Here is a 23,526-nt window from a genome sequence, read left to right as displayed (position 1 = left end):
GAGGTCACTAAGTGATCCTCTGCTGTAAATCATGTGAAGGTGGAGGAGACCTGAAACTTGACAGCAGAACCCTTCATCAGTTACAGTACTAAATTGAGACTACCGCAGGGTTTGCTCTGTCAAGTGTAGTGACAGCTGTTACTGAAGTAACATAAATACCTAGTATAACAGAAGGTGATATCATCTCATCCTTTACAAGCCAGATATCCTGGAGTCCACTTACATGCGTTTGGATTCTAATGAAGCCTTTATTAGGAAATGTCAGTACAAGACTGTCAATTCCAGGCTTCATACTGTACAGCTATGGCATTGAAAAATCCATTTAAAACAAATTACAGAGAAGGTGCATGCTGCCCCCTCACTGCCTGGGCTCAGAGAAAACTCCCCCAGAGTCCTACTGCCACCACCCCTATATAAGCTCTTAGGCACATCATGTCTATGCATGAGGTCACTGGGCTTTGCTAGTGCTTATTTTAAAATGGAAAACACAAATGATTTCAGAACCAGCACATTTTGCACACTGTGGTCTAGGAAACTGCACAGTCTGACTGCTGTCACCCGCATTTTTTCCATCCTACCTTGTAAGTACATTCACTGAGTATTCTCTCAGGTAGTAAGCTCTGCAGGGCAGGGTTGTCTTACATGCACATGTGGATTCTTTTGGAATCTACTTATGTAGATGCTCCTTCACTACAGTCTCATTAAATAAATTCCTTCCCCCCCCAAAAAAAAAGCTTTCTCTCATCTCCCCTCTCCCTTTAACCCCTAGTAGGCGGAAGGAGGGAACCCATTTCCATCTAGCTTACCTGCAGAATAACATCTAGCTTACCTGCAGAATAACATCTAGCTTACCTGCAGAATAACATCTAGCTTACCTGCAGAATAACAGCCTGGCAGGAGGTGTGTTTGATGAACTGGGGTTTGTGGGTAGACACACAAAACTAGTTGGTTCAGACCATGTTAAATAGGCAGCATCAGCAGGCTGGCATATAGAAGGGCAGAGGCCTTCCCTGCCATTGCAGAGAGGACATTGCCAAGAAGGAAGACTGGTGGAGTAGATACCTCCTCACTGCAGTGGATTGCACCTGTCTTTAAATACTCACACAGAAGAATGATTCAGGAAAATGTTATCTGTGGAGCATGTTTGGTGTGATACGGTCTGAGGCGGCTTACTGGTGCTGGAGCATGTCTAGTGGAAACAATGTTTCAGCAGCAGGCTCTTAATACAGTCTGCAAATAGCACTGGAGCTTCCTCTTACATTTTTTTCCCCCTTTTTTGATGGTTTAAAAGTGTGTTTTAAATATAGAAGTCACATCTGCTCCCTGTCTAAATATGGTGATATAACTGAACATCAGAATCTACAGTAAGCCCCATAATAAAAGCAGAGTTCAAGGAAAAACTGTTTTAAGTAGGTCAAAGATGTAAATAAGGAAGACTATAGAAGTCTCTTAAAATAGCACTAATTCAAATCCGTTTCCTGCCCGAGTTACTTAAGGTGTGTGTACACTCCAGAGACTATACTGGCATAGCTCTGTTGGAAAGGAGTATTAGGGATTTTGTCCCCACGTGACCATAATTAGGTCGATGGAAGCATTCTTCTGTTGACATCACTGGCTGTTACGTCGTCATAACTACGTCAGTCTCGTGTGGATTTTACAGACTCCTGATTTAGGTTTGTGGACCTGAATATCAAGTGTTGACTGGGCCTTAAAAGGAGTTAATGCATCTGTGGTTATCAAATTTTTCACTTTGGCTTTCTGGAGTTCCATGGGAACAAATTTTCATAGATGTGCAGCTGTTTAGTCACAACTGCAACTAATGTCAATAGGAGCTGAATGGGAAAGTCACTTTCCTTGCTTTGAAAAACTAAGTAACATTGGAGCCTTCAGACTGATTGTTACATGTTTTCCCTAAATTTCAGTATCTCTAAAATGACTTGTAGAGAAACATAGCTTAATCCCAGATTTTTCTCCGTTTTGCTCATTGATTCCTTGTGTCATTGTTAGAAATAGTTTGAACAAACATGAGACTGTTTCTAGTTTAAGGATTCTTATGAACACTAAATGGTGCAATCTTAATGTTCTGATAACATTTGCAGTTTTTAAGATTGTCTTTTTTTCTCTACAGTCGTCGAGATGATATGGAGTCTCTAGGCTATGTATTGATGTATTTTAACAGAACCAGCCTGCCTTGGCAAGGATTAAAGGTAGGCCATGCAGTCTGCAGTCTTACTGTAGACTCTAAACATGTAAGAGCTGGTAATGGATGCTCTTGACTACTAGCCTGCATAAAATGATCTGTGCAGTTCTAACTCAGAGCTCTTTTCCAAGTTTAGTTTTACTGGATGTGACAGGAGAAGGCCTCTGCTTTTACTCATGCAGTATGCAAAATGTGTGTATTGTTTCACTTTTTAAATTTATGCTAAACAGTGGCTTACATCAGCCTTGCAAAAGTACTCTTCCTATCCAAGGCTGAGGTCATTTTGGAAAGGGAGACATAGATATAAAAGATTATTTTAATAGTCTCAGTAACTATGTAGGATATGAAAGTATAACTTTAAAAAGAGAATTTAAGTCTCGTTTGTGGGTTAGCTGAATGGCTATCTTAATTGAAACATACGCAAAGCTTAACTTAGGTGTGCATTTGCATTACCCTATGTCAGAACATGAGGTCATCATGTAAAAGCATGGTGAATTTGTGATTTGAATAGTGTAGACTTATTCTTTACTGTATTTTAGTTTTCTTTCCCATATGGGAATTGTGCTGTTCAGGGGGCGTTATAGCTGCACAACCAGTAAGTTTTTAAACAGGCAATCTGATGGTAAAATGCTAGAACTTTCCAGCTGCAATCTAATGTAATGGTTTCTCACTAAAAAGTAGAGGCAGCAGTTGAATGGAGTTCAGAAATTGGAATTAATGGAACTTTTGCAAATGGATATTCAAGTAGGGTCTGAGTGGACAAAAGCAGCAGCTAGAAAGACACGAGTTGTGCCATGTGATGGAAGCCTTAGACTGCAATAAATGGTATTAAACTGTGTCCAAATCTTAATACCAGATTGACCTTCATTCCCTGTGCAATAAGTATGTGGGACTTGGAGATTTCACATAAAAAAAACTTCTGGTTGACAAAGGGCTTTCCCTGTCAGTTTGATTTTTATTTTTTGCTACTGTCCTTGTTAATCCAGTGTTGCACAACATCTTTTTATATTGTGACCCACATGTTCCACAGGCTGCAACAAAGAAGCAAAAGTATGAAAAGATTAGTGAAAAGAAGATGTCCACTCCTGTTGAGGTTTTGTGTAAGGTAAGAGTAAATGGAAATAATTTTATTTCACCGCATGACATCATTCCGTAGAGACTCAAAGGACATGTCCAGTGCGTTGGACACATGGTCAAAGCACTTTAAATAAACTGCATTCTCTATTCACTTGAATTCTCCTGCTAGCCATTGCTACTTGAACAGCAGGTGCAGCTGGCAATCTAACAAGATCCTTAATTTGCAAATATAAATAAGGCAGGCATAGCCTCGGTTTGGGGGGTCTGAACAATATAAATCTTCACTTTTGCCAATTCTTCTTGCTCTCACCATGTAAACGCTCAGTCAGGTTTATCTGGGTTGAGTGTCGTCCAAATTCTTCTCAAAGTATTTCATTGAGGTACAAATAGAATACTTGCATCACGGGAAAGATTGGATGAGATGAAGCTACAGAGGTCTCTCATCCAGTGCTGTGAGGGAACACTCAGCAGCCTGTGTTTCCTAATAGTCTCCTATACCTGTTGAGTAGAAGAAGCAATAGAATGGACCCCTGTGGAATCCCACTTGAGAGGCCTGACTGCAGAAAAACAATTATCCAATGCTGTCATCTGGGATTTCAAAGGACCAGCTCACTGTACCCTCTCCAGGGCTGCAGATGTCAGCACCTCATGGCATCAAAAGCAAAGGCATAGATGCCTGCTTTTTACCCATTTCCAGGGTAAGGTTATGTTGTTGGTTAGGTGTCTTCCAAGAGTCCCTTGGGTCTAACTCTGCAATCCTGCAAATCACCGTATAGTGAATGTTGGAAAAGTAGTTCTACTTCCTACAGATGACAGATTTTACAAGTATCTGCCACTGAATTCTCCCTCCTCTTGCTTTTTTTCTTACAACACTAAAGCATTAGTTTATGCAAATAACTATTTTATTATTAAGAATAGGGCGTTTAAGCAGCACTTATTATGCAGAAATTCACATTATGATGCCAGTTCTCAAAGTAGACTTTTTCATGATTAGGTCCCAAGGAGCATTAAGCAGTAGCTTCTGTTACTTAGAATACCCCCAAAATAGCCTGTACAAGTAACTGAGTTTTCTGAAGAACTGTAACCACTTCTGTTGGGGCAAAGGATTTTTAAGAACTAAGCATAACTAGAATAAAAGGGGAAAGGTATAAAAGAATAAAGCATTTGGTATATTTTCAGTTTTAATTAAATGCTGCTGTTTGTATATGTCTTTATTTTTACGTTGCATACATCATATTAAGGTCCTGTGAATTAAGACAGGAAAAGGAATATATTCTTGGGTGTCTAGTGATCTGATGAGCATCCTGAGCAAAATGGGGCCAAAACAGAGACTTAAGTTATTGACTTCTCCTAAGACCCAAATCCATTTTTAAACTCTGCCTTTAAATATTGGCTATGGCTTTTTGATTTCTGAATCCTTACAAATGGCTCCTCATTGCGGGTCATAGTTTGACTAATGCTGTTGCTTACAGGGATTTCCTGCAGAATTTGCCATGTACCTGAACTACTGTCGTGGCCTTCGCTTTGAAGAGGCACCGGATTACATGTATCTGAGGCAATTATTCCGTATTCTTTTCAGGTCAGTCTAAAAATATAGCATAATTTAGAAATCTAATCGGATCAGCATTCAAATGAACAATAACTGCTTCATGAATCTTCTTTAGAGTTTTTTTTCTTTTTAAATTCCTGGAATGGGGAAACTTCTAAGTTTACTTCAAGAAATCATTTAAAATTAGAAACAGTATGCAAACTACAACTTTAGAAAACCAGGAAATGTGGCACAATATGAAACTGGCTGTGAAGGAAGAGGATCTTTTCTATTTGATCTGGTCCGCCCTGGCGATGACGTAGATCAGTGACTTTGATTCCTCTTCATCCTCAACCCCCAAAATGGCTGAAATTGTCCAACATCCCACCATCTCCAGCAACTCTCAGTGGCAAGAGGATTATGGGATCTGGATCACGAGAAGAAGCGATGGGAAGCTTTTGGGTGCGGTGAGGATTGGGGCTACATATAGATCTGGTGGTGGTGTCCTGGAAGTTTATTTGAGGGAATGGTGTTTTAAAACCCATTAATACTTTTTACACTGTAAAGAAGCAAACAAGAACATAAGACCAACTGTTTTCTCTATAAAGTGCCTTTAAATAATGGAAGTTGGTGTTGACCCTCTATAATCTGAGCCCTTTGGAATCTTATAAATTCATGTAGGATGATTTGTAGCACCAGAAATCTCTCCTATAAGACAATATAAAGGAAGAATCATGACTCCAGTGCAGGCAGGAGGAGAAGCTGGGCTGTTGAGAAGTACTTCTACAGATGCAGATATCTGTGTGAATGAGGGAAGCAGACATTACCAAATGGCTTTGACTTACTCCAAGGATTCCTTTCAGTTAGTAATATTTAGCATTTGTACACTGCTCTTAATTGTTTTTTGTAAAGTGCTTTGAAGATTAACTTCTAGCTTCATTTCTCAGCAGACTGGCTTGAAATTCACAGTAAGGTAGTCACGTTGCAGTAAGTGTTTCCCTGTCTTCTAGGACCCTGAACCACCAATATGACTACACATTCGACTGGACAATGTTAAAGCAGAAAGCAGCACAGCAAGCCGCCTCTTCCAGTGGGCAGGGGCAGCAGGCCCAAACCCCCACAGGCAAGCAAACTGACAAATCCAAGAGTAACATGAAAGGTTAGTAGCCAAGAACCAAGTGACGTTACAGGAAAAAATTAAACACTAAATTGGACAATGCCAGTGATTTAAGTGTTAGATCAAGGAGGTGGTTTAAAAACACACATTTGGCTGTTTGTTTAAAAAAAAAAAAAAAAAAAAGACGTCCTTGGAGAATTTGACTACTAACTTTAAACCAAAATGTCCTTGTTCTTCATATCATTTCTTTTGGGGATGTTGGGTCATTTTAACCACTGCATCTTTTGCTCCCGCATTAACCCCTTTTCCAAAACAAGAAAATGACTTGGTGTTGGGAATGTGATAAGTGATACAATCCAAAATCCTAGACCTAACACTTTACAGCGATAGTCCTCATTAACTAGGGCCAGTATCTGGAGACTTTGGGTTCTGCTCTGTTCCAGCTATAGGAGTGTTGTGGGTTTTTCTCCACTCTGCATCTGTCCAGCAGTGAAAATGGAAAACTGTGAATGATATGGTTTCATCACTTGGCTTCCTCTAATGTTAATACATACTGCATTCAGCCTCACTTGGCCCAAAGTCCAGGGAAAGGACCAATAAGCCTGGAATGTCTTGCTCAAATTTAGGTATAATCTTGAACTGCTGTTGTACTTCAAGGTTTTATCCCAGAAAGTCACAATTTTCCATCTTTTTTCATTTCAAAGTGGCTGGACATTCTTGGTTTTTAGACTTCTTGGTATAAAACGTAAGTTTTTAGATGATGATTTTGCGGGGAAATGTTGTGAAATGTTCAGATGCAATTGCTGTCCAAAACTTCTTTTTGAGACTAAACATGCTTCACTTTGAACACTGTTGAATTCTTCTGGAAAAGCCCTAGGGACTACTTTGAATATGTTTTCTAGCTGCTTTTAAAACTCAGCTATTTGAGCAAGGAAATGATTTTCAATCTTACCTTCACAATGCATATGCTGTATTAGATTATATTTCATTGATGCAGTAACAGTTACTACTATAGCAGGTCCTTGTGCCAAGCATGGCTGAAATAAAAGAGAAACCTTGGATAATGCCTGGTTAGAATTTAACCTACAGTGAATCTAGGTGTGAAGTCAGTAAACTAGCAGGTTAAGTTTTAAGACTAATAATGCAGGGAAGTGTTGTGAAATCCACTGCACAATTCTGACTTCCAGCATTCTCTTACTGGTAGACCATTCTGGGATATTAAAACTTGTTTTTGAGGTCAGTGCTGCACTTGGCAAGCCAATCAGTTGAAGGCCTACTTAACCACTATCAAGTATTCCAGCAAGAATAGTCTGATGTAGCTGGCATCCTACCTTTTTGATTGCAGCAAAACCATGATGCCACAAGTTAGCTAGCCAACTTGAGCGTATTGGTTGCTCACTCTACTACATGCTAATGCCACCTGTTTGCGGGAGGTGGGTGGGAGGGTTGGAAGGTGAAAATTGAGCATCTTGACTGGTTAGAACCTTGTAGAACAAATACTCTCTGTGTATTTTTCTTTTATTTGTATACCAGGCCATCAATGTACATGGCTGTTTATAAAGTACATTAAACAAATTTAAGACATAGTCCCTACCCAGAAGAGCTTACAGTCTACTCTAAACTGACCAAACGTAAGAAATTAACTCTGGAGTTGGGGAGGGAGTCATTAAACTTCCTTCCCCAACACAAAGAGAAGCTACACAGCCATTAAACCTCTCCCAAAACAAAGAAAAGAATCTCCGCTATTAACCCCCCACACACACCTTTCCTTACTTCAACAAAGCAAACAGCAACATTAAATGCCCATGTAAATAAACTTCCACTAGTTCCCTCTCAACAAAGATCTCCTTTATAATACCCACACAGTTAATCCCAACCAAACCTTGCCAATAATCTGAAAAGTCCTGTGCTAATGAGTGGATTCTAATATCACATCTCAGTAAAGGCCTCTCCCTTCCTGCTGTTCTTCCTCCTGCTGCTGCCACCTATGAATCCATTGTGTTTGCTGTAGGGAGGAAGAGCTGTCTCTCCCTTTCATCTGATCTGGAATTCTGTAAAGGTCCCGGGAGGGAGAGGGCAGCATGCCCAAAAACGTTTTGTTTCGCTGGATTCTTCCGGAACAGCAGCAGATAGAGAATAAATTGGCTACTGGTTGGTTGAAATACAAGAGATACTTCATAATCTGGAAAGCATTCCAGAAGTAGGAAGACATTAACAACAGTGACATAAATAATGCAGAGTTGGGGAAAGCCAGAATCGTTTGTATGGAAACTTCTTTTTTACTAGACATTAACATGGAAAAAACGTTAAAGCGAAGTGCAAGTTCTGTTCTCCTGAGTATGACACGTAGATAGAATGGAGAAACTCTGATGAATTCTCATGATGTGTCCAGCTACTAGCAAAACTATTGCAGTCAAACAGCAAGAAAGGGAAAACTGGTCTGCATCAAAATTTTTCTTCTGTGCACTCCAACTTTGTCGTTGGCAGCATCAAGAAGCATGCAGGGATATTTTCTGTCATATGGGTGAAAGTGAAGCTAATTCAACTTCTTAGTCTTCTGATAAGTATTTTGATACTCCACCTGCTTCAACATTGAAAACTCCTACTCCTGGAAAGTATTCAGATGTTCATAATCGTTTTTAAGAGGCTTTTGGATAAAATGTGCCATGATCAGAAAAAACCTAACTTGACTACATTTGGTAGAGGTGTTCATGCCGGCAATATACCATTTCATACCATCAAAAATCCTCATATGCTAGAATTTTTTCATAACTTGCATCCTATTTACAAAGTACCAAGTAGGATACAGTTTATAGGGAGTCTTCTGAATGCCAAAGCAGACAATGTGAAAAAATTGATGTATTTACTGTGCAAGTTCCTCACGTGTCTCTCTAGTATTTGATGAATGGGGCTATAGTCAGAGTGCTCCATCAACTTCATGATAACTCCACAGTGCTTTACTCATTTCAGTGCACAACTGAGAATCACCACACAGCCCAATATATTGTTGACCAGTGTAGTAATGTAATCAATGAATTGGCTCCAGGGAAGGTTATTTTGGTTGTACCAACAACATGGCTAATATGAAACCTGCTTGGGCTTTAATAAATGTGTCCACACCTTCTTTGTTTATGTGCTGTCCATATGATGCAGTTTTTCATTGGCGAGATCTGACAATTTCTCATCATGTGTCAAAAGTGAAAAGCATTTTCAAGTTTTTGAAAAAACAGCCATTCTTCAGTTATTGAGTACAGGACTCAGTATCATCCACACAGAGTAAGCATAGTCATACTCGATGGGCATCTTCTATTAAATGTTTCCAAGATCTTCAAATATTCAAGAAGGTCATTCAATACACAGCTGTTGGAAAAAGTGGTGGCCAAGTGCTGCCCCTGAGTACTCTGCGCTGACAGTCTCAATATCTTGAATATAAAGCTCAAAGTTCATTTCACTGTTTGTACCCCATAGCTCAGTCCATTCAGACTACGGAAAATTATAGTTAAACATTAATGGTAAGAATGAGTTGCTGATGGATAAATTTTTTGAGAATACTGAACACAACCCACTTACAAAAACTGAAGAGGAAAGGTAATAGACAAAACAGTATCATGGAAAAGCCAAGTGATCACATAATGCTGCCTACCTTCTTGATCCACATTTCTAGAGCCAAGACCTTTCTGGTGACACATTCAATTCAGTTTGTGACCTCTTAGTGACTGTTGCAAATTTTAAAGCATATACAAATGTGCAAACAATTCTGACGGTACAACTGCATGTGCGGAACAAAACTTGTCAGTTTGGGGAATCCTCATCCATTCAGAAACCAGAAATAGACTGAAGACCGCCAGTGCTGGGAAGCTGGTGACCATGTGTCACAATTTAATATTAGAGAAGAAAATGGCAGATTAAGAGTTGACTCAGTATTCATCGGATGAAGAAGAAAGCGATAATGATGAATTTGGTGGCAGGAATAGATGAAGTAGTTGAAGCTGAAGAAAAAGATAAATGAAAAGCCAGGTGCTTGAAGAGTTGGCCTGCTACTCACTAGCATATGTGCATTTAAAAAAATCACTTTTTACATATGCTATTTGTTTTCTGTTTAATTTTTCTTTTATAACTTTTGTATGCAGTGGTGTTGTAGCCCTGTTGGTCCCAAGATATTAGAGGGACAAAGGTGAGTGACGTATTATTTATTATTGGACCAACTTCTGTTGAGGAGAGACCAGCTTACACGGAGGTTTTCTTGCATAACATTCACATTGCTAAAAAGGTAGTAATTCTATTTATTAGAATGTTTTCATTGTGCTTCACATTTTTCTAAGTTAAATAACTTTTGTTTCGTAATTAGGCACAAGTGTTTAAAGCTAAGCCTATTGAAGACCATAAAGTGTTACCTTTTTGTTGTTACTATTCTGATAAATTAGTGCTTTAGTGGTTTTCCATACTTGCCATTTTTTTAATAATGTTTGACCAAGTCAGCTGGCCAATTATTTTGGACTGATTGAATGCTCAACCCTTACTGCAGTTGATGCAGTTTCTTAAAGCTTGATTTGCAAGTTGAATCTTCACTGAGGGAAACAGCGAAGGAAAGAATCTTTGACAGTTATTCATGTCACTTGTTTCAGTAAACAGCTGCAAAAGAACTGTTCTGTGGTTCTCCTTGCTAAATGGGTGAGTGAATTTTTTTTGAAAAAATACAAAAATAGGATTTTTAGGTTTTAAATTTTTAAACAATTTTCTCTTTAAAAATAAACCTGTTTTAAAATGAAGTTTGAATTTACTCCAAAATATGTTAAGGCTTAAACTTGCTGTAATCTCTTAACACTTAAATAAAAAATACATATGCCGAATCCATGAGCCTCTATCAAAAACTTTGAGTTAAAGGATGCTTTTCTATATAAAATATTTTCCCCGATTCTAACTTTTGAGCTTTATAAATGATGTAATAGGTCATGTACTGTAATAGCTTGATCCTGTGGTAGACCCACAGGCTGTACTGCTTGGTGCAAGAGCCTGGCAGTCGTCATAAATGTTGGACCTCTAACTTCAGGAGATATCCTGTATCTCATCAGGATCATCCACTGAGCCCACCTTGAGGTGGTCTCCTCCTGTTTTATATCTTGGATTGTTAATTCTTTTGTTTGGCTGGGGCTGGGGCAGGGTAGAGGAGTTTTGTAACAAGGGAGAAGGAGCAGAAGGGTGCAACACTGGAGTGAAAACAGGACACTGGGAAAAAGGGATAACATTCTTCAGAGTGCAGCCTCTAGCGCAGTGTTTTTCAAATGCAGCCATTGTAGCCACATGCAGCTACCGGAGCTTTTCTTGTGGCCACAGCCTCCTGGGCCGTGATGGGGACAGTGTGGGGGGGGAAGGAGTGGCAAAGTAGCGGCCCCTCCCTGTTGCTCCTGGATGCACCGCCTTGGTATTGGTTGGAGGGCTGCCAGTAGGGGTTGGATCCTGCCCCCCTCCGGTGACAACCTGGGGCACAACGCTGGAGGAGCAGGCAGCCAGTGAGTTCCTCACCTTCCCAGGGGCAGTGGGGCTCAGGCTTTGGGCTTCAGCCCTGGGGAGGCAGGGCCTAAGGCTCTGGCCATGTTTCGGGCTCCGGCTGTGCAGCACCAGGCTCCAGCCCTACGGCTTTGGGCTCCATCCCAGACCCCATCCCCTGTCCGTTTCAGGATCTGGACACAAGATTTCAGGCTCCATCCTACAAATATTTTAGGGAAAAAATATGAGTAGCCACCAGCAAAAGTTGGTGGCCTCATAGCGCGGCCACCAAAACATTTATCCTGAGAACTCCTTCTCTGTTCATTTCAACACTTGGGAATAGAGGAGGAAAGAGACCTGCCATGGCTGCGAGTCATATTTACAAAACAAACAAAAATTGTACCTCCTGGGTATAAAAGGAACATCATATGCTAAATGTAAGCAGCACAACAGAGATGCAAGGTCTGGTTGTCAGAATGAAGCATGATGCAAAATGCTCTTCAGAAGGCAATGATTTTGAAGATGATGTGGACATATCTGAACAATCTGGATTATCTGGTTAGTAAACTTATTTTTCCACCATTCTTATGGACTGCCTACCATGTCTTACTATGTTAGTGAATGATAACTTAGCTTATTATCACACACCAGTGTTTTGGGTAGATTATTTACTTACCAACTTCAAAGTTTTTGTGTTCACAATATAATTGGTATATTAATTTGTTGTGGGAATATTTATCGATTCCATTTTTACTGTTACTGGTGGACTTCTGAAATGACTTTTTTATTGCGCAGTATAATCAAACAAAAGTAGAGTTTGATTAGGCATTTATGAATTTTTAACATTTAAAGGGGTTTTTATTTTCACGCTGTCTGGTATGTTTCTAGAAATGAGGGTTTTTTAATAGAATTGGATAATTCTCATGACTTTTTTCCAATAAAACTAGGTTCGGAATAAATTATTTAAACAGTGGAACAAACAGGTCCAGTAGGATGCGTGTTTCATGTGTTTTATATATACTTTATTATAAGCAACACTGAGTAATGCTTAATTAGTGACGTTTACCATTTTGTTTCAGGGTCCATCTTAGACAATAAGGGTTTATGAACATCTGTCTGCAGTGTTTACAACTTCAGAGTCATCATCTGCCGGTACCACTAGATTGCCGCAACTAAATATGTGTCCGACAGTAAATTACCTGAATCAAGAAAAGACTTTCTTCATTATCCAGTAAAACCATGGATGCGTTAGTAATCAGGATCAGCCCATTCCAACCAGACTCCTTTGGTGACAAGATTGCTTGGTTCATTTATGCAACAAATTCTCCCTTTCGTCTTGTTCAGAGCAAACATTTCATTGATGTGGCGCAGTCGTTATGATGAGGCTACACACTACTGGCAGAGCAGACCATGCTGGAAAGTTACTGGACACAGAGTGTGAGAATGAAATTGAACACTGTGTGCAAAAAAAATTTACGGGAAATTTCATTAATCTGAGTCTTGATGAGTGGAGCAACGTACACAATGATCCAATAATCTGTGCTTGTGTGACAACAGAAGATGGGGTTGTCTATCTTACAAGAACAATTGATACATCAGGAAATATCCACGTAGCAGAATACTTATCAGTAGCAGTAAAAGCTATAACAAGTTGAACAAAAATTAAAGTGTGTAGCATCAGAGACAATGCTGCAAATGTAGCAAAGATGAGAAGATATCCAGAAGAAAATAATGAAGGGACCCTAAAACTTGGGGTTGCAGTGCTCATTTGATTAATCTTTTAGCCGAAGTTCACCTCCAGGAATAAATAAAAATGTTGAAATTTCAAAATAATTCCCTAACAACCACTTCAGCTTTGCTGCAGAGAGGAGGAGGATCCAAACCAATTCTCACCCAATATGTACAATGGGATTAGTAGTTGACTTTTGAGGTATTTATTAAGAACTGACCTGTTTTGATGACTATTTGTGAAGCAAATTGTTGGCAAAATAGATGGAACTATCACAGCTGAAGTAGTCAACATCAGACTGAAGAGAAATGTAGAATACATGCTGCATATACTGAAACCACTTTCTGTAGCTTTGGATAAACTGCAGAAAGATTGCTGTATTGCTGATGCTGTTGAAATTTAGAAAGGAACATCAGGAGACATTGAGGAAAGGAAATAATTAACAACAAATTTTAAATTGCAGGCAGTAAGGAAGCAGATGGATCAATCATTTACTCATCTCCTTTTCTTGTCAATATTGTCAATGCAAAGCACCAGGGTAGATGCTTTAACTGCTGAAGGTGCTACTATACTACTGGCATCTAATAATCACTCATCAGTCATGCCAACCACAATAAATTTCAGGGCTGGTGGTAAACCATTCAAGCCATACACGTTTGCTAATGATTTAAACAAAGTCCTACCACTGAACTGGTGGCTGTCACTAGTTAAGCACCTGGAACCAGAGTTTTTTGAAGTGCTAAACCTGCTTTTGACAGCAGTAGCCTCTTCTGCAGGCACAGTGAATATTTGCTTTATTTGAACTAATTCAAATTTGAGAAATCAATTAGGAGTCGAAAAAGCAGGAAAGCTAGTCCCTCTTCTAGTCTATGAATAAAAACGAGGGGAAGGGATGAAATCTAAAAGTTTGAAGGAGGGCCTAAGAAATGTAGGAGACTCTCTCATGTTCAAGAGACTTATGCGAAAAGGAACTTCAGCCTGGGCAAATGTGCCAAAGTGAAAGTAACAGGAGCTGACCTGAAATAATTTAATCACTGCTAAACGCAGTTAATCCCTGTTTCCTAAATCATTTAGTTGTAAATGTGAAATATGTTTTGATAAGCAAAGTTTTGTTGAATAAAAATGCTGTTTTCTGTGTTTAAATTCCAGCTGCTGTCCTAATGCAGCATGATTCAAATTATGGGCAAAAGTTAATTATCCAGTAAATAATTGTACATTTTCAGTATGCTAGAAAACAGTGAATGATATTGCTTAATCTGAAACTATTAAACTAAAATTGCATAAATAAATGTGTGTGTATATGTATTAGGACTGTTGATTAATCGCAATTAACTCAAATTAATTGCACTGTTAAACAATAGAATACCAATTGAAATTTATTAAATATTTTGGATGTTTTTGTACATTCTCATATATATCGTATTGTGTTGTAATCAAAATATGCACTGATTTTGATTACAAATATTTGCACTTTAAAAATGATAAACAAAAATAGTATTTTTCAGTTCACCTCATACAAGTACGGTAGTGCAGCCTTTGTTGTAAAAGTGCAACTTACAAATGTAGATTTTTGGTTTTTTACATAACTGCACTCAAACAAAACAATGTAAAACTTCAGAGCCCACAAGTCCACTCAGTCCTACTTCTTGTTCAGCCAACCGCTAAGACAAACTGGTTTGTTTACATTTACGGGAGATAATGCTGCTCTCTTATTTAGTGTCACCAGAAAGTGAGAACAAGCTTTTGCATGACACTTTTGTACCCGGCATTGCAAGGTATTTACGTGCCAGATAAGCTAAACATTTGTATGCCCCTTCATGCTTTGGCCAACGTTCCAGAGGACATGCTTCCATACTGATGACACTTGTTTTAATTAAATTTGGCACAGTTCTCTCCCCCCCCCCCCCCCCCCGAGGAGTTCAATGTCCCCTGCTCTGTTTTACCCACATTCTGCCATATTTCATGTTATAGCAGTCTCGGATGATGACCCAGCACATGTTCATTTTAAGAACACTTTCAGAACAGATTTCAGAAAACACAAGTTACCAATATGAGATTTCTAAAATAGCTACAGCTCTGGACCCAAGGTTTAAGAATCTGAAGTGCCTTCCAAAATCTGAGGGTCAAGGTTTGGAGCATGCTTTCAGAAGTCTTAAAAGAGCAACACTTCAATGCAGAAACTACAGAACCTGAATCACCAAAAAAGAAAATCAACTTTCTGCTTGTGGCATCTGACTCAAACAATGAAAATGAATGTTGGTCTGCACTGCTTTGGATTGTTATCGAGCAGGACCTGTCATCAGCATGGACACATCCTCTGGAATGGTGGTTGAAGCATGAAGGGACATACGAATCTTTTAGCGCACCTGGCATGTAAATATTTTGCAACACCAGCTACAAAAGTGACATGAGAACGCCTGTTCTCACTTTCAGGTGATGTAAACAAGAAGCGGGCAGCATTATCTCCTGCAGATGTTAATAGACTTATTTATCTGACCAATTGGCTGAACAAGAAGTGGACTGAGTGGACTTGCAGGCTCTAAAATTTTTTTTTTTAAATGCAGGTTTTTTTGTACATAGTCCTACATCTGTAAGTTCAACTTTCAAGATCGAGATCACACTACAGTACTTCTGTTAGGTGAATTGAAAAATACTATTTTGATATTTTACAGTGCAAATACTTCTAATCAAAAATAAATATAAGCTCTGTACACTTTGTATTCTGTGTTGTAATTGAAATTAATATATTAGAAAATGTAGAAAACATCCAAAAATTTAAATAAATGGTATTCTATTGTTTAACAGTGCGATTAATCATGATTAATTAATTGTTAGCTTGTGATGGTCAGTCCTAGGGCTATAAAGTAAAACCGTAGTCAGCTAAGAGGGAAGCCGGGAAACCTTCTCATCTGAAAGCCACTTACACTGCTCTATGCAGAGAAAGGTAGTAGACCGCAGGGTCTCAACAAACTGTTGGGACATGCTTTTGTGGGAAGACATTGTGGGGAGGGATAGCTCAGTGGTTTGAGCATTGGTCTGCTAAACCCAGGGTTGAGAGTTCAATCTTTGAGGGGGCCATTTGGGATCTGGGGCAAAAATTGGGGATTGGTCCTGCTTTGAGTAGGGGGTTGGACTAGATGACCTCCTGAGGTCCCTTCCAACCCTGGTATTCTATGATTGTCCCAATTCTCCCATTTCATCCAAGGACTGGACAGTTACCAGAACCAAGAAATGGATCCTCTTTGTGTGGTGGGAGCACCTACTCTGTAATCTTTTCTTCTTCTTGCTCCCTCCCCAGTAGTTCCTCTAACACTTCTTGTATGTTCAGGATTGCTAGAGGAAAGCATTAAGGAGGTTCATGGATTCCACAGCATGAGACCTGTCTCTTGTGTCTTCTGTGGTGGGGATGCTCCCATCTGCTTCCTCACTTTGTTAATCCCACAGTCCTCCATCAGCAATACAGAGGAGAGGCAGCATGAGGGCTGGTTCGTTACAGTACCAGGACGCTGTATCCTGGATAAGTGCTGCTGTGCTCGTTTGTCAGAGCACTGCATCCACTCTGGGCTTTCCTCCAGGAAGTGGAGGCAAAAATTATCTGAAAAAAAACAGCTTTTAAACGTGAAAGCGTCTCTTGTCAATTAAAATATTACAAACTGGTAGAACGTCTGACGTTAAAGCCTAAGAAGGCCAAGAAATGGCAACAGTATTTTCCCTTGGTGTTTAATGTTGGTAGTACTTGTATCCAAAACACGGCATGCTGTTCATAGATCATGGCAGTACCTAAGACCTAATTGAGCAAATTCTGATATTAGGCAAAAGTGGCAGTGTAAAAGTGTGCTTTTGTTTCCTTTCATATTTTCCCAGATTCAAATAAAACTTGTTCTGTTATTTAGTGAGATGTTTTCTAGCTACTAACACCAGAAATGCAAAAAAAACCTGCTCAAATTCGCATCTTATCATCCCCAGTAATCTGCAATTTGATCTTTGATGGGGGTTTTTCATGACACGGAAGACCCCAGCTCATCATGCCATAGCTGTATGGACTCCGCAGTGCTGATCACTATAAACTGGCTGCTTTTTTCAGAGATGAGACTCAAGCATACACAGCAAATCTACTGAATGTGTCATTTTTAGATTGCTTTCCTTACCGTAAACTCACAAACTAGTGAATCTCGTTCTGGTCCCATGGTTCCCGAAAGGCTATTAGCATTTAGGAAGATTCCCAAACTTACGCTCTGACTCCTCCCCTCTCTCATTTTAAAAGACATGTACTACTGATTGTCCTTAGTGCAGCTTGACAACTGGAAACAAAGAACTGTTGTCACAAGACTAGCCAATTTAGTGGTCCACAGGCCACAGTTTGGTCACTGATGTAGAGTATCCTGCCTTGCTTAACAGTAATACAGAACACAGGAGATTCATGTGATTATTGCATTTTGTTTCCTTTTGTTTCATCCACTATCTCCCATAAATCATTTCTTTATATCATGCTGTTCGTGTTATCTTGTACATTGAGTATCTGTGATGGAGAGTTGATAAAAGCTCTAAAGATGTTTGATTTCCTGAGCATAAGAACTTCCAAAATGCAGTGAACCTATAACAGTGGTAGGTGTGTAGTAATAGAGGCACCTGAACAAATGATACGGCAAAATGGCACTAGTGTTGGATGGTATTGTGACCAGAATGCAGGGGGGAAGTGTACATACCAGATTGTGGTTGCCAGTCTTATCAGCGTGACATCCCAAAGTACAGCCCCAGTATCTGTGTAACCAGTCCTGAGACTGTAGGAAGTGTTTGTCAAATTGGCGAAGGCTTATCACAACAGAAGAACACAGCCACACAGCAAAAATGCAGACTGCACAATGGTAGTTTTTCCTGCAGCTTTTAATGAGGGTGCTTAAAAGAAGGTGGTGTAAATGCTGAGCGTTTTAAATGCTTTCCAAATTAGGTGCAGTGTACTTCACATTCTGATAGGCTGGTAAAATAGTCTGAATAGTCTGAAGCTGGGTAATGATTTGGGACAAAGCATGTCAGATGGGCCTTTATCTTTCAACTAAAAACATACAGCTGCAGTCATTTGGATAAGGCATATTAAAGATGAGTTGCAAAGAAGAAAAGAATCTTTGACTCTAATCCGTTTTGGCTTCTTTAATTGAAGTTCAGTTTTCTTTACAGATCATAAAGTGTTTTTGCTTGTTTCCATTAGAAATCTAAGTGCTGTGTATTCTGGAAGGCTCTCTGACTACAGAACTAGTGAAATGGTGACATCACAAGAGCTAAAAGCTGAGCCGTTAAAGGAAAGGGATTTTTTTTTAATCGCTGGTTTTAAAATTCTTTTTTAAAATCTGTTCAATGATTGACTCTGGTTAAAGAAAATTTGCTAGTTTCAGCATTCTAGTCCCTTCAGTAAGTCATTAGTGTTCAGACTTCCCTCCAAAAAAAGTCAGGCATTTCTAAGTTCAAAAACAAAAATGAACAACCTTTCAGGCTTTTATCCCTCATGAAATAGCAATGGCCGCAAGTCCAATTTTAAAATACTGGTCACCTTTTAAAGGTTTTGGGGTATCAAAATGACCTCATGGGGGTGATTTGATTGAAGATTTCTTGTGTGGTAAATGATCTAATGGCTGCATCTGTTTGAGAACAGAATTTCAGTTTTCCAGTAACTGCTCTCAAATGAATTGGGGATAGGAAACTATCAGATGGCCAGAGACATTCATAAACAAAATGCACCTTGATTTGTGAACATCTCACTACAACACTTCAGTCTACCGTGTTCCTTAAAGTCTGGGGCCTGCCTACAATTCTTAAACCTGAGCATTTCCAGTCGCGCCATTATAAGTAGACAACTACAAAGGGCTTAAATGGAGCCCTGAAGGATCTGTAAAAGTAACTGGTGCCCAGCCAAAGCAGTGGCTCCCTCCAAACACATCACAATGTGCCTTTTTAAAATAAGGATCTGAAGCAAACCAGCTGATAGTTGCTTCATGGAGTGAAAAGGCATTTTAAAGTATTTCTGCACAGTTCCAAAACGGTTCTAATCCGGCTGGCCCCAAAGAACGGGATCAAATCTGCTTCCTGCCACTTGATGCTCCTCCGAGAGACTGTCATCAGGTGACCGGTGGGGACATTCTGCAAAATACACACACGCACACACACACACAGCATTACAGACAAGTAGAAAACAACTCTGTGAAATTACACCCTGCTTCCTAGTGGCAAGAACACATCTTGTTCTTAAATTCTATGGCTGGCTGCCAAACTGAATGGCCATTTGAAGGACTTTGCATCTAGTTAGTGCATATGTGTACTGTTGCTATAAATTTATAAGCATGCGATGTTGGTTCGGAACAGTGATCAGTCAAACCACGTTTAGCTTTAGAAAAGGAAAGCAGGGACCATACCGTTCTAAAATGGAACAACATTTTCCTCTGTAAATGACCATAATTATTTGTGTTTAACCCTGCCATCCCGGAGGCTGTTCCGTTTTTCTTTTCAAATATCAGTAAGTTGCCTTTGTTTATCTTACAGGTTTCTGAGCATGAAGAGAGGAACAAACAAAGCAGAGCAGATCGGAGCAGGACTTGTCACTCCCCAAATCCTAGAAATTTTAGTTCATACGTACACTTGCCAGTGGTTGTGGGCAACCATTTACTTGGTGTAAAGAACTTAATTTCAGTATAAACTGGCTCTGGGCAGTACTGGTGATGCTGCACTTTGAGTTGTAGCAGCAGCTGTAATTGTGAATTACTGAGATAGTGAAACATGGTGTCCAGTTTTCTATTGCATTTTTTCAAGTGGAAAAGTTAACTAAATGGTTGACACAAAATGGTGGAGAAAATTGTGCATATGCCAATTTTTGTTACCTTTTTACTTTGAACTACACTGCTTATGAGATCTCATTGTTTTGGAAGAATGGCATGAACAGTCTTCAGCAACAGTTGTGATAATTGTAAATGCTCACAACTGTGCACTCTTTCTGGTTATTCCTCCCTGGGTTTTGAAAGTTGTACACTTAAAACATTCTTAAAATTGTTGGCTTCTATGTGCAACATACCAAGCCAGCTGACATGGTAGTAACCAAAGATTCCAGTTTTTAAGCGTATGAAAGACTCTGCCTGCTTACCTGTGCTAGAAATAACAGCATCTAAAGTGAAGACTTAAGAGAAACTTAGCGACTACTAGATAATCTTTAGGACTCTGCATTAACTCTATAATGTTCTTGGTATAAAAGGAAAAACAGCATATTTGTCACAGAAATTTAGTTAACATCTTACAACTCAACCTGTATGTAAGTTGCTTAGATAAATGTAATCACTGTAAACATCTATATGATCTGGGATTTTGTTTTTATTTTGAAACGGGAGCTTTTTTGTTTACAAGTTCATTAAAAACTAAAAACTTTCTGTAAGGAAATTTTTTTTTTAAATTTGCCTTGTTAATTCAGTCTAAAGAAATCAACACCACCCCAGTTCTTTTTAAACAGGCAATTTCAAGGCCATTTGTTAAGCAAAAAGTCATTTTTCTTTCTAAATCATTTTAGATTTAGTATTGTAATTCTTCCTCACTTTCGTTTTTAATTTTTTTTTCTTGAGGGGAAAGGGCAGTCTTGCAATTTTTTATAACCTGCTGCATTGATACCCAGCCCTCTATAATAAGAGATTGGCATCTTTTGAAGACCCCAGTATTGGCAGCCCACAAGTGTTGCCGTTGTCTTGCATTGGCTGAACTGACTTGTGGTGATTAGTTTTGAAAATTTATAATGGAAGTGTTTGGAGGGTTTTAAACCAAGGCATTTTCTTTCAAGTTCTTGTGAAGTGGATATAATCAAATTAACTCTTGTTCTTGGACAGCCTCACACTGTGCAGTGTTCACATTGGTTACTGCCCTGGGCTTTCCTCCTCACTCTTACTTTAGCCCAGCTGAAAGAAAAGTACTTTTATTGCTGGTAATTCTTTAACAGTGTAATTTATTCCTTTATAGCATGTCAGAATAAATTAAAAAAATCTGAAAATGCTGCCAGATGCCTATTGTGTAAATGGTGTTTTTACGTTAGCATTTTTAGACTGTTTCCATGCATATAGCAAAGTTTTTTGGCCAGGGGGCATATTTTTCTTGTTGGAAAAAATCTTTTAATTTGAAAAACTCTATTCCAAGTCTGCAATATATCCTGTGCACTCTTACTAAAGAGACTGAGATCGCAATTATAACAGACTACTGCTGTTCCAAAAAGTGGGCAACCTAATGGGGGGTGGCAGGCGGGTGGGCTTGTATTCTAGTTTTCCTGATAAGATGTTAAATTCATATCCGGAGAAACCTGTGTCTTGTGAGTTGGCAACTATATTAATAAACACCACTTCAATAGTTAACATGGGTAAATATCTGTTTGGATGGGCGAGGGGTTTGAAAGTGTTGAAGACCTCAAATATATCAAAATATACTTTCAGTGCTTCTGTCTATGTATATGAAGGGCTTCATTTTTCTTTTGTAACTTTGCCTTTGAGTAAAGACAGTTTCTTGCAGCCGGGGGGGAGGATGCTTAAGAGAGCTATTTTCCAGAGTGAATGGGGAACTGATTTCTTTCATGTATTTTTGGGGGAGTCTGCTGGGGTAGTGGTGAGGTTCTAGGTGGCATTCCTCTACTTCATATTTTGCCAAAGGAAACTTTGAAATTCTAAGTATTTGACAAATCCCAGTCTCAGTAATGGAAACAGCCATATTTCAAAGGCACCTGTTGCCATAGCATCTAGGTACATAATTTACAACTAGGCACAAACCAGAGTATTCTGAGGTATATCTAAACTGAATGGAAAGTCCCACTTCTGTAAGACACACTGGTACAAGTGGAAGACGCTGATCTGAAATGTAAGCTCCTCCTGGACAGCTGTAACGTTTCCAGAAAGGATTAGTTGATCTGAACTTCATAGGCCACCAATGCTATTTCCTTGCATAAATGTAGCTCCCCAAAATTGTGGGGAGATGCCATCACAGCCACTGTCAGCTACTGTTTTGGGAAGATACGACAGTTGTGGGGGGGAGATTCCTGTGTAGCTATAATCTTGTTCTGTTTACAAATGAGTATGTAATGGATTATTAATGGTGGGGGGGTGGATTCAGCAGTTGTGTAGCACTATAAGTGAAATCCATTCCTAGCTGCCTGCCTTGTTCACCTATCAGGAAAACCTGGATTTGGTGGAGTCAAGAGATCCTGTTAATCTACAAAAGTCATAGAATTGTGCTACTTCCATGTGCAGGAAAGGATGGAAGCTAATTGATACTATTTAATACGTGTATATGGTTCTTGTTTGATGTGAAAACGTGAGTCTAGCATGGGAGATGCTGTCATATGCACATCAGACAGTATGGCATTGTTTTGGAAGGCACTTCCCACTCCTGCAGCCATCAGGCTGAACAACAAAGAGAATCTCTTCCAAAGAGGGTGAACACCAGCTGAATGTTGGATGGCTGTATACTGTGCAATACATACTGTAACCAAGATGTAAAACTGAAGCCAAAGTACTAAACTCTGTGAATCTGGGCTAATGGCTTTCAGTTGCAGCTCTGCCAGATATGTCACATGGGTGGTTCCCTTACTAATAATATCCAGTGCCCTAAAGGGCAAAGCAAAATATTTTGCAACAGATTTCCAAGCAATAACATACCTACGATGGTCATATATATGGCACATACTAAGACCCCATCCCATGCGAACTTGCCTCCTAGTGAGAACCAGAGTTCCTGACAATTGAACATAATACAATAAAACAGGTTTTAAGCAATTTTGTAACTGTTTAAATCACCAAGAGTGTACTGTCACTTTGATGCTGTTTTTAAAGTGTAGGCACATTACCAAGTTTGTAGGGCACCGAAGTTCCATGCACTTTTCTGTTCATGTTAGAACAAGCGCTCTGCTTACTTCACTGGGTATTAGCAGTGGGGGTCCTCGTAAGAGATTCTAGGTTTTAACTGGGACGTGCAGGTTCGTTTTAAAGAACGGAGCCTGCCAAATGGTTACCAAACACATTGAAAGCCTGTTCAATGTATAATCTTGATGTACGCAATCTTTAACAAAGTTTATTCTCTTGAGGTGTCTGAGGGTTCATTCTGGTTTTTATTAAACTTTTGTACCTAAATTCAGTTGTTGAAGAGATGTATCTATTCTGTTCTACCATTGTAAGTGTGCACTTCTGAAAGGTTCCCTGAACTTGCATGTGGCTTTGTGGATTGTACACCTTCTGAAGTGGGAATTTTGCACCAAGGAATCTTCGATTTCTATTTCAAAACTTACATCTAGTGAGCTTTTCACATGGGATTTTAATTTCCCTTGACACTGTTCTCCAATTTAGAAGATGTTGCTGAGCCAGCCTGCTTCCTCAGCTCCATCTGCT

General features: G+C 39.3%; 1 protein-coding gene across 8 annotated transcripts in view; it reads left to right on the top strand.

The window, feature by feature from the left end:
* Nucleotides 1-21,162, top strand: part of CSNK1A1 (casein kinase 1 alpha 1) — a 52,205-nt gene extending 31,043 nt beyond the window's left edge. For 2 of the 8 annotated variants that reach the window (XM_073355835.1, XM_073355843.1), the window contains 8 exons: nucleotides 2,129-2,207; nucleotides 3,231-3,305; nucleotides 4,750-4,856; nucleotides 5,816-5,964; nucleotides 6,627-6,667; nucleotides 10,053-11,967; nucleotides 12,489-13,339; nucleotides 19,670-21,162. In XM_073355835.1, coding sequence (XP_073211936.1) covers nucleotides 2,129-2,207; nucleotides 3,231-3,305; nucleotides 4,750-4,856; nucleotides 5,816-5,964; nucleotides 6,627-6,664 — 448 coding nt within the window. In that variant the 3' untranslated portion in view covers nucleotides 6,665-6,667; nucleotides 10,053-11,967; nucleotides 12,489-13,339; nucleotides 19,670-21,162. Of the gene's footprint in view, nucleotides 1-2,128; nucleotides 2,208-3,230; nucleotides 3,306-4,749; nucleotides 4,857-5,815; nucleotides 5,970-6,626; nucleotides 6,668-10,052; nucleotides 11,968-12,488; nucleotides 13,340-19,669 lie in introns of those variants that run through there. The other 6 variants (XM_073355840.1, XM_073355837.1, XM_073355836.1 and 3 more) reach the window with 6 other exon arrangements.
* Nucleotides 21,163-23,526: the final 2,364 nt, after the last annotated feature.

Source organism: Lepidochelys kempii, chromosome 8, assembly GCF_965140265.1.
Source record: "Lepidochelys kempii isolate rLepKem1 chromosome 8, rLepKem1.hap2, whole genome shotgun sequence".
Classification (NCBI taxonomy): domain Eukaryota; kingdom Metazoa; phylum Chordata; order Testudines; family Cheloniidae; genus Lepidochelys; species Lepidochelys kempii.
Note: the sequence above shows the minus strand (reverse complement) of the source record. Positions and strands in the feature narration are given on the sequence as shown.